This window comes from Camelus bactrianus, chromosome 9 (genome assembly GCF_048773025.1).
Source record: "Camelus bactrianus isolate YW-2024 breed Bactrian camel chromosome 9, ASM4877302v1, whole genome shotgun sequence".
Classification (NCBI taxonomy): Eukaryota; Metazoa; Chordata; class Mammalia; order Artiodactyla; family Camelidae; genus Camelus; species Camelus bactrianus.
In genome coordinates this window covers 50,900,331-50,911,023 of record NC_133547.1, presented here as the reverse complement: position 1 = coordinate 50,911,023, position 10,693 = coordinate 50,900,331, and the positions used below count along the sequence as shown (strand labels likewise).

Genomic DNA, 10,693 nt, shown 5'->3' with positions numbered 1-10,693 from the left:
CATTTGCCAATCCATAGGTGAGACAAGCCTCCCCTCCCTAACCTCTGCTCACTTGAGACTTCTAGATAAGTAGAGCCATGGGATGAAGGAGACAGGAAGTAGGAAGGAGCAGGCAGAGAAAAATGTCTGTTGTGCCAAGGAGAAATTGGTTCCATTTGCAAAACCCTGGCCTGTCAATTTTCCACTCATCCCAACTAATTTTGCCTCCATTGTTATGTGGGGACTGAAATACTCATTTCATGAAGAAATTGTCAAACTTCAGTGCTTTGAAATAATTGATGCATTTCATCAACTCACAAAGTTAAGAGAATGACTCGACAGAGGTCTGCCATCAGACAGTCTCAGCAGAGAATTCTTTCATAACTGTCACGCGAGGATCCTCCTTGGAGATGCTGGTAAAAGGCCCAGTAATCGAGAGACATTGGAGAAAGCACACTTGCAGAATCAGACAGGAAACAAAAGGCTTTTGTGGCCAGGAAATGCACTCACTGGGGACTTGTTGGTCCCAGGCTCTGCTTCTGATTGGAAATGCAATCGCTTGGTTGTGTGTGCTGAGTCCAGTAAGGGGCCATTGGTGGCGATGCTCCACTGACTAGAAATCTCTTCTGCAATCAAATTAAACACAACCACAGCCTCCTTGCGATTCTTGCCGGTTATCACAGAGACATTTTATTGCAGAAATACTTTTTAAACATTAATTATGCTGCATATAATGTGACCCAGATAAAATATGGGCATATTACGGCTTCTCTGTGGCTTTGGGGTATGCTGTTTAATCCCTGGCAAGGGCTTATAGGAAGAAGGTGGGTCAGACCTTTTGTTTTGGATTTCCATTCCTTGGGCATTCTGAGCCTGCACTCCAAAGGTGGCTGCAAGGTTTGGATTTTGATGACTCATCCTGAATTAGCCTTGTTCTTCCCCCACACTCCCATGTCTCGCAGAGGAACCATAAATGCACCAGATTGCCTGACAAGGTCCTGAGATTGATTTGGGAATCCACCCTTTAATGACCTTTTGCCTATGTCAGGTGCAGCCATCCTCTGTTTAATGTTGACACTTGTGTGTTCTGATTGGTGGCTGCCTGTACTTCACTAGTTGTTAAATATTGTTCATATCACCCCTGGAGATAGGCATTGTTCTCATTTTTCACATACAGAAACCGAAGGTCAGAAAACATATGTGACTTGGCCAATATTCCATCTCACTGTTATAAGCAGTAGAGCTGGACTCCAGTCTATTTCTTTTTGTCTCTGTGATCTTTCCTCAATGGTTTAAAAACTTTTATCTAAAGCAGTATAAATCTTTCATTAGAGACAATCTTATATGGAAGTTCAAAGAGATAAAATGAATGCAAATGGAACTGCGCTGGATGGAGGAGGGGGCACAAACAGCCTCCTCCCATCATTTGCTCTTGTAGTTCCCCAAGCGCCTATCGGGAACCTCTCAGTGTAAAGATGACTGTCCTATACTGCACCACCTCCTTGAGGGCCTCGTGACAAACCAGTCTGTTTCCTGCTGATTCTTTATTTGTGGAGCCATCATCTGTTCTAGTACTCTCCTAAGTGCTGGGGAAACAGCTGTGGCCCAAGTTGACAGCAGTCCCTGCTCTCTGGGAGCTTGCCTTCTTTAGTGAATGGAGAAAAAAACAAAGCAGGAAACGTCCACTTTGCATTAGATGGCATAAGCTCTATGAACTAAAGCAAAACAGGACTGGGAGGTCAGAGGCCTGTGGCAGAAGCAGTGGCAGAATTTTCTATAGGGTGACCAGAAAAGACCTCATTGGAAAGATGACAATTGAGTGAAGGGGGTAGCCCATGTAGCTTTGGGGAAGGACTGTTTCTGGCTATGAGAAGAGCCAGTGGAGTTGTAGGAGCAATGGAGAGAACTTCTAGAGTGTTTGAGGAAGGGGGCCAGGGACTGAATCCTAGGAGGGTCACAGGGTCCAGTCTGAAGGAGCGTTTGGGTCATTAAGTCTTGAGTGAGAAATGAAGACATTGGAGGGTTTGGAACTAGGAGATACATTGTGACTTGCATCTTCACAGTGTCCTTCTGCTATCTGTGTGGCACACAGGCTGAAGTTGGTGTAGAAAGAGTCCTGGAAAAAATCAGGTTTGCTTTGAGAATGCTATCTTGGGGTAAATAGTCCCATATATTGAATTCCTTTTGTTTCAGTAGCCTCATCATCTTCCACATCAATTTTAAATTTAGTGTGAGGTTGAAGGGAAAAATGAAAAGTGTGTGTATGTGTGTGTGCACACTCACAAATGTGTATGAGAGTGTCTGAGTGTGTGAGCATATGTATGAGTATATGAGTGTGTAAATGTGTGTGATTGCATGTGATTGTGAATGGGTGTTTGGTGGAAGGTGAGATTTAGATTTGTTGCCCAGGACTCTCTGGACTAGATCATGTGGCAGGAACACCCTGGAAAAGTGCTCTAAATCAGTAGAGTGAGGGCCAGCAGAGGGACTGGGAGACACAGGAAATCTCAGGCAGCTCAGCCTGAGCTCCAGTCACCAATCCCTGTCCCAGCATCCTTCTCCACCTGACAGCATCCATTTTAAGGTCAGTTATCTGACTTACCAGAGTAAGGGTTTCATTCTCTCCTGGTCTCTCTTGGCACCATGTCCCAAGGTGAGCTTCCTGTTTCCCACCATCTTAAACTGCAAAGAGATGTTCCCCTTGCCTGGTGGATTTTTTGAGGGTTTTGACCACATCTGGTTCATTATGGTAACTCTACAGCCCAGCCAGTGCCTGAGATGTGGAAGGAGCTCAGTATTTACAAGGTAGATGTGTGTCTTTCTTCACTTTGTGTATGTTTCCATCAGAAACATGTTTACATAGGAACTATGCCCCAAGCTTGACTGTACCCACCCAAAATAGATTTTTTTCCAAAGCTTTCTTAGTGATGAATCACTAACTAGTTGATCACATCAGTTTGCCTGATCAGTCTGACTTGATTGTGAATTTAGATGGTAGAAGGAGACTGCTTTGTGGTCCAGTAATTGGTCTTTTTTAATAGCAACATTGGATCTGAGCTGAGTGGCAATGAAACAGCAAAGGGTCATTTCTTAGGCCTGGTCTGAGCCTTTGATGATAGTATCAGATTGATGCTCAGGACAGACTCAACACTGTGGGAGAGCTGAATAAGTGTCCCTAAAGAGGAAGTGCAAAAATAGCACTTACTTATCATAGATTTGGGAGAGGAAACATGATAACCTGAGAGAGTCAGGGTGATAGAGCAGCCTGGTGGCAGTTGGAGCCTCGGTCTTCTGGGGCTGTAACTCTGGCAAATTCTCACTCACCCTTCCAGAGCATCTTGGGGTCTCATGGGGATCATCTGGGTTATGGATTTCTGCAGTGCCTGTGTACTGCCTTGGGAGCTGTTTGGAAGAAGGATGTTCTATGCACATGGCACAGCACAGAGGATGGTCCCCATGTGATTCACAATGAAATCTGAAACATCAGAGGAATTGGATTAATAAGATTCAAGGCTGGAGAGAAATTGGGTCACATGCCATTCCAGGAAGTGGGAAATCACAGACTGACTCAGACAGAGGAGATGAGGGGAGCCCCTGCTGTGGAAGGAAACAGGGCACATAGGGAGTCCTAGACAGTCCACATAGGGAGGTGGTTGTCATGTCTTCAGGTGAGGGGCTATCCTGGGTTGATTGAGAGCATAGTGAAGTGGGAGGGTGTGGGTTGGAGCCAGGAGACTCATGTTCAAATTCTGCCGCTGTCACCTGCTTGCTATCTGTTATGAGCTGAAAACTCATTATGTTGAAGACTCCCCAGCATTTCAGATGTGACTGTATTTTGGGAATGAGGCCTTTAAAAAGATAATTAAGGCAAAATGAAGTCGTATGTGTGGGTTCTCATCCAGTCTGATTGGTGTCCTTATAAGAAGAGGAGATGGAGACACAGACATCCTGAGATATCCGAATGGTCTCTGTAAATAACACGTGTTGTACAAATGATTGGCATGATTTACAAGCTTCCTTAGGACTACATCATTCATTCATTGTTCATTCCATAAATATTATTGAGTATCTATAATGTGCTAGGCACCATTCGTGGGGCTGGAGTTACAGCTGCAGAAAATAAAGACAAAAATACCTCTGCTCTCCTGGAACTTTGCATTGTGAGGGATAATCAGTGGGGGATGAGGAATGGGAGAGTTAGAAAGAGTACACAAGATATTAAGAAAAATATATGATATGCAAGAAAAGGCTGAGTGCAACGGAGAAAATAAAAGTGGGGAAAGGGATAGGGAGTGCTGGGATGTGAGTGAGGAGTGGTCAAGAATTTTAAAATAATGTGGTTGTAGAGGCATTCCTAGAAAGGGGAAATTTGAGCAAAGACAGGAAGTAAACAATGGAGCAAGCCATGTAAACATCTGGGAAAAGAGTGTTCTGCGAAGAGAGAACAACATGCACCAAAGCCCTGAGGACTGGATTTAGAAAGTTTCAGGTACTTGTAACCCACAGAGCTCTGAATTAGGTGGTCAGGAGCGTGTAAGGCATTTCAGCGACTGTGTGATAAACATCTCTTTTTATCACAATTGTTAACACATATAGTTAACACATTATTAAGAATGTTACTGATAGATTGTGCACCTACGATTGAGGGGTTGGTTTGAAGGGACTGTCTTCTTGTTTGTTGTGGCAAAGACTCAAAGAACAAGTAGAACCAGCTCAGAAAGTTTGCAGAGGCCAAAAACTCCTACAATTGGGATGATAAACAGCATTTCTCAGGGCTGAGAAGCAGAAAGAGCAGAGGGCCCAGATGACCCTGGGGAGCTTATAATAAATAGGGACAAGATTTGCATTTTAGAAGAAAGGGAGGAACCTATATTAGCTTTTAATTTCAGTGAGAGAATCCTATTATAACTGGATCCTCTGAAGGAAATTGCAGTCTCATATATATGAAATTATAAATCACAGACAAGTAGAAAGTAAAAGAAAATAAAAGTAACCCCCTACATGTTGGCCCAAGTAGGTGTTAGATTGTGGAGAGAGTAGGCCATTGTGTTGAGTGGGAATTATGACCATGAAAGAAAGAGTAAACTGATACCATGTTGGTATATTTCTTCTAACTATTTTCTCCTATCTGTTTGATTAAAAAAAAAAAGACTTTGATCCTATATTTTATATCCTGATTTCTAATCTTAACAGTAAGATCTTTTTTTATTATGTAACTTTCCATAAATATTGCATCATTATATTTCATTGAGTGAATGTATTTTAATTTATTGAAACATTTGTGCAATATTTACATGCTATGATTATACCTCCTATTATAAATAAGACTGTATTGAACATCTTTAAGCATGTCTTTTTCTTTTTTCTTTCCTCTTCCAACATTTTTAGGATTATTTTCCTAGCATCAATTTCCAGACGCAGAATAGAATTATTTTAACAAAGGGTACAATTTCTTCAAGCCTGTCAAAATCAATGTGAATCATCTTTATTTTACTCTCTATTGGATCAGTTATTTGACTCAGTTTTGTTTCCCTTGTAAATTGGAAGAGCTTTCTTTCTGTGTCTTTATCCAAGATGATGCTACTAACCATGATGAGCAGTAAGGTTCAAAGATATGATTTACTCCAGTTTGAAAGTTCTTTATGTTTGAAATTTCCATTTCTATAAATTACAGTACTGTCTCCCTTCATGTTAATTTAGAATTTTGTCCAATTATCTTGCTTAAAGAAGGTTGCCTGAGAATAGCCATTGATGTCTAAGTGTGCAGCGTATGTTTTCCTAGCAGTGAGAATTTTCAAGCTTGGTGTATTTAAAGAAAGATTTAAAAAAGCAGTTAGCTCTGGTATCAGATATATTTAGTTTTAATTGTTTTATGTGACTTGAATTGGTATGAGTAGGTTTGTGATGTTCTTTGCAAAATTCATTCCTTTTTTTAGCGGGGCACATTTTACAAAATAATCTTGAAATGACTAGACATCCTTATCTTTTAAAATGGTTTTTAACTCCTATTAGCTATAATGGGATTTCCACAAATAAATTGCTGCATTTTGTTGAAAGATACCCAAACCCCAGCTGACCGTCCCCCAAGTGTGCGGGAATTTCAATCTATGCTCACACACATACCATTTTTCTTTTCCTCAGTGGAGCACAATTTTAAAACTCTGTAATACAAAGAGCAGGAACATATTTACTGGACAATGATGTGATTCTGGTTTTTGAAGGCTGACCATGCGCTTCCATCAGTGCATTTGGCTGACTGAGAAAAACAATTCTTTAAAAGCTCCCAATAAATGACATAAATAATCCAGTGAGGAGCCAGGGGCCTGCTTAGACTCAGCTGAATTATATGTCCCTGTGACAATCTGTTGTTTGAGGACAATGACAAACATTTTAGACCATCTATGGAAGCCACTGGGGGAACTTTTGTTTCTCTCTAATAGTTCCTGAAGCCTTTATGGCTAATAGTGTGTATAATGAGTCCAGTTTTCCAGCCCCTGAGAGGACTGGCTGGGTTGCTTTAGTGTGGGCAGGGAAGCTCTCTGAAGGTTTGCCCAGCAGTGATGGGATCAGGTCCTTTTTAAGGGAGGCACACAACCTCTACAGCTGAGGAGGCTGGGGAGAGAGGGAGAGAAAGTGAGAGTCACAGGCCAAGATGCCAAGCTGGGGCCTGAAATCTGGAGCCCAAATTAGAGTCAAGTGTGAGGTTTCTTCAGAGCATCACAGCCATGGAATGGAGGGCAAAACCAAAGCCAGGATACTAACTTGGTTTGAAGAGGGAATGTGCTGCGGCTTGGAGGATGCTGATGGCACACTCTGACCTCTAGGAAGCTCTCCAGTCACCCTCTTTTCCTTGTACCCCTTGGGGGTCCCCATGCAGCCAGCAGGTCTGGGTTGAAATTCCAGATCTCCATTTTAATAAGCTCCGCAGGCTCAGCCAAGCTGGAATAACCATTGCTCTGGATCAGGCCAGCAGGAGTGGGAAGCTGGCATCTATTCCAGTTTCCACATGGATCTCTGAACTAGGAATTGGGAGGACAGAATCCTAGTGTCAGATCCCAGTATCTGTCTGTGGAACTTTGATATGCCACTGTTCTCTCTGAGTCTTGGTCTCTTTATTTGTGAAATGAAGGGAAGGATCAGTAGTTCTCAACCCTGGTTGCACATTGTAATCAACAAGGGAGTTCTGAGAAAATGGCAAAGCTTGGGTCCTCTTCCCACCCCTTGAAATCAAACATCTGCTGGTGGAGCCTGGGATCTACAAATTGTTTCTTTCAGTCCTGAGGCCCAGAGGAGTAAAGGCATTTAATCAAACTCTTTACAGATAGTTATTTATACAGTTGGGCTTGAACTGAGGCCTTCCCTGTCCTGGACAAGGGAATATTAATAATAATAACAATAATAATAATGCAAGACAAATCAGCGGTGCAAGCACCAGAGTCAGTTCGATGTCCTGTGGGCTTCCAGGAATGGAGAGAGGTGTAGAGGGGTGGAACACTGTCCTGTTCACTTGCTTACAGCAGGTTAGGACCTCAGCACTGGGGCTGCAGGGCAGGAAGAAACCTGGGAATGATTGGGACAGGAACTAAGGGAATTTAACCCAATTTTAGGACAGGCATTGAGTCAGTAGCAACAACTCAAAGCACAGTGCCCTAGAACATATGGAAGGTTTAGTCTTCTTTAGAGTTGGTGACCATCCTGAGTAGTGTCTAAGTGGAGGTCTCATAGCGAAGCAGCAGGTGTCTTAAAGCTGAATCAGGCTGATCCTTGTGTCATGATCTTTCTGTTTTGGCCAGTTGGTATTAAGGCCAATGTCCAGGCCAAGGAGGAGGAGGGCACAAACCAAAGAGACTGGGATTCAGATAAAGGCTTCAGACCCTAGGAAAGCTCTAGAGCAGTGCTTTTCAAAGGGTGGCCCTCAGCCCAGCAGCATCAGCATTCCCTGGCTGATAAGTACATTAGAAGTGCAAATTCTACTGAATCAGGAGCTCTAGTGTGCAGCTGGCAATCTGTGATGTAAGGAGTCCTCCCGGTGATTCTGATGCATGCTTATGGCTGAGAACCATAGGTGCAGAGTTTAAATAAGGAGGAAAGGTAAAGCTAGAGAGTCTGGGGATGGGCTTGTGGGAACATATGGTTCAGTGTTCCCGCCTTACCTGATCACTGGCTTAGAGACAAGGAGGAAAGTTGCATCCCCTTGTTGGATGTGGGCCTCCATTGCTCTGGATGAGGGTGATCAGAGCCCACAGCTGACAAGAGCTGACAGTACCAGAGACTACAAGAGGCAGGAGAGGAGATGTCCCAGGGGTGCACTTGGGGATATTCAGATGGCATCTCCTTCTTCCAAGCTAGGCTGAACTCTGTTCACCACACCATCTGCCTCCCTTACTGAATCCTGCTGGGTCCACATGGAGAGTAAAGCCAAATTTTTTCCAAAAGATTCTGTGTCCAGTGAGGCTCAGATGATAGTTCTGCCATGCAGCTAACATCTGCCTCACGGTCAATAAAGATGATGCACAGCAGACCATGGAATGTTATTCAACACACAGTTTTCAGGTGAGATCGGACCTATTCAGGGTGATTTGGCCAGAGACTCAACACACAGTTTTCAAAGGTCACTTTTATTGCGCATGTTTAAAACCAAGGAGAGACTCCTTCTCTGAGAGGATAGCAATGATACACTCATAGTGACTTGGTAGGAATAAATGAGGGACAGACATATTAGGCCTCCATTCATGTGGATTATTTTTCTGCTTAGAAAGATGTGTAACTGAACAGGCTTAAAAGGTTTAAAACAGGCTCTGAATACCACATGGAATAATCCTTGAATCCTTTTTCTAATATATTTCTGATGGCTAATTTTATGTGTCAGTTTGACTGGGCTAAGAGATGCCTGGATAGCTGGTAAAACATTATTCCTGGGTGTATTTGTGGGGTTGTTTCTAGAAGAAATTAGCATTTGAGTCAGTAAATTGAGTAAAGAAGATCACTCTCGTAAGTGCAGGTGGGTATCATCCAGTCTGCTGAAGGCTTGAATAGAACAAAAAGGTGGAGAAATGGTGAATTCACTCTCTGTGCTTGAGCTGAGACATTCATTTTCTCCTGCCCTAGGAAATCAGTGCTCCTGGTTCTTGGGCATTTGGACTCAAACTGGGACTTACACCATCACCGCCTGATTTTTCTGGTTCTCCAGCTTGCAGATGGTAGATCATGGGACTTCTCAGCTTCTATAACCAAGTGAGTCAATTTCTATAATTAATCTCTGCTATGCCTATTTATATATCTACATATATCCTATAGGTTCTGTTTCTCTGGAGAATTTTGACTAATACAATGATGGATATGTTTGAAGTAGTAACGTTTGAGAAGTGGTTGGTGGCATTGAAAACCCACATTATGAATATCTAGTCTAAACTGACCTCTTGAGAAGGAATTCCTGGGGTTCCTGTGGCGGTTGGATGTATTCAAGGGGATTGTCTCTCTGCCTCCGGTTAGAAACCTCTTCTTTGACCCCAGAAGGTGGAGATATGGTGCTTTGGCTTAAGCTAAGATATTACTAAAATTTTTGTTTTGTTCGAGTATAACAGACATTTTCTAAATCTTTGTGGTTTGATGGAACATTGCTTTCTCTAGCTTACCTTGATATGATGTACAAAGCTTGACTTTCTTGTGGTATTTTTGGTGGAAACTAGACATTTCAAGACAGTTGCCACTGGGCAACTAAGTTTCTTGCATCTGGGAAATGCAAATATAAATATGTCCACTTGCTTATAGTGAGGAAACTCTGGAACCACGGCCTTTTGAGATGGATGAAATTGTTTTAAAATTTTTTCTCATGAAAGTGTTCAAGCATAGACAGAAGTTGACAGAATTGTACAATTAAGTCGCATGTAATCATTACCCCGCTTCAACAGTTCTCACCAGGTGTATTTTCTCTCTCTCCCCAGCTACTTTTCTGTACCTCTTTCACCCTGACTGGTTTACTTTGAAGCAAATCTCAGCCATCATATCATTTTATCCAGATACACATCAGTATGTATTTGTAAGATAGTAACTTAAAAAAAGAACACTATCATGGTAACATTATCACATGTTAAAAAATGACAGTATTTTTTTGGCATCAAATATCCTGCCAGTGTTCAGTTCTCTGATTGGAACATTCATGGTGTTTTTTTTATTATTGGTTTGTTTGACTCAGGATCCAAACAAGTCCTATATATTATTCCTAGATGGTATGTTCTGAGGTGACTTCAAATCATTCCTTATACTTGCAAGTTTTGTCTTTATTTGGGCTCAGAAGTTCCATATAAATGTTAAGTGGCTGAAGCCATCATGTTGCCCCCAGCCCCAGCCCAGTGATTGGCCCAGCAAGCACATCATCTGCCAAATAACGGCAGCAGAGGGTAGAGAGGGCAAGTGGTAGAAAAGAAGATGAACACAGGTTTCCAGGACTCGAACTTGGGTCTAAGCTGTGTTTATCCTAAAATCTGGATATGCTTTTGAGCACTGGTATGCGAAGACCACCTTGGAGTCTACTTGATGAGAAGCTGAGGATCTATTTGGGAAAAGACATAGATGAAGGACAGAAGAGTTTCTCCAAAGAATGGGTCACAAGGTGGTGCTGGCTACTACCTGGTCTAATGCCAGTAGACCTTAGTAGAGGACAGTGCCTGTTACTCAGACCTTTTTCTTGCTGAAGATTAGGGGCTCATTAAAA

At 42.4% G+C, this 10,693-nt stretch overlaps 1 protein-coding gene across 1 annotated transcript in view; it reads left to right on the top strand.

The window, feature by feature from the left end:
* The first annotated feature begins 9,171 nt into the window (after nt 1-9,171).
* The window catches only part of CDH13 (cadherin 13), a 1,113,397-nt gene continuing 1,111,875 nt past the window's right edge, over nt 9,172-10,693 (top strand). The window contains exon 1 of the mRNA XM_074370357.1: nt 9,172-9,213. Within this exon, the coding sequence (XP_074226458.1) occupies nt 9,187-9,213 (27 nt within the window). The 5' untranslated portion in view covers nt 9,172-9,186. The remainder of the gene's footprint in view (nt 9,214-10,693) is intronic.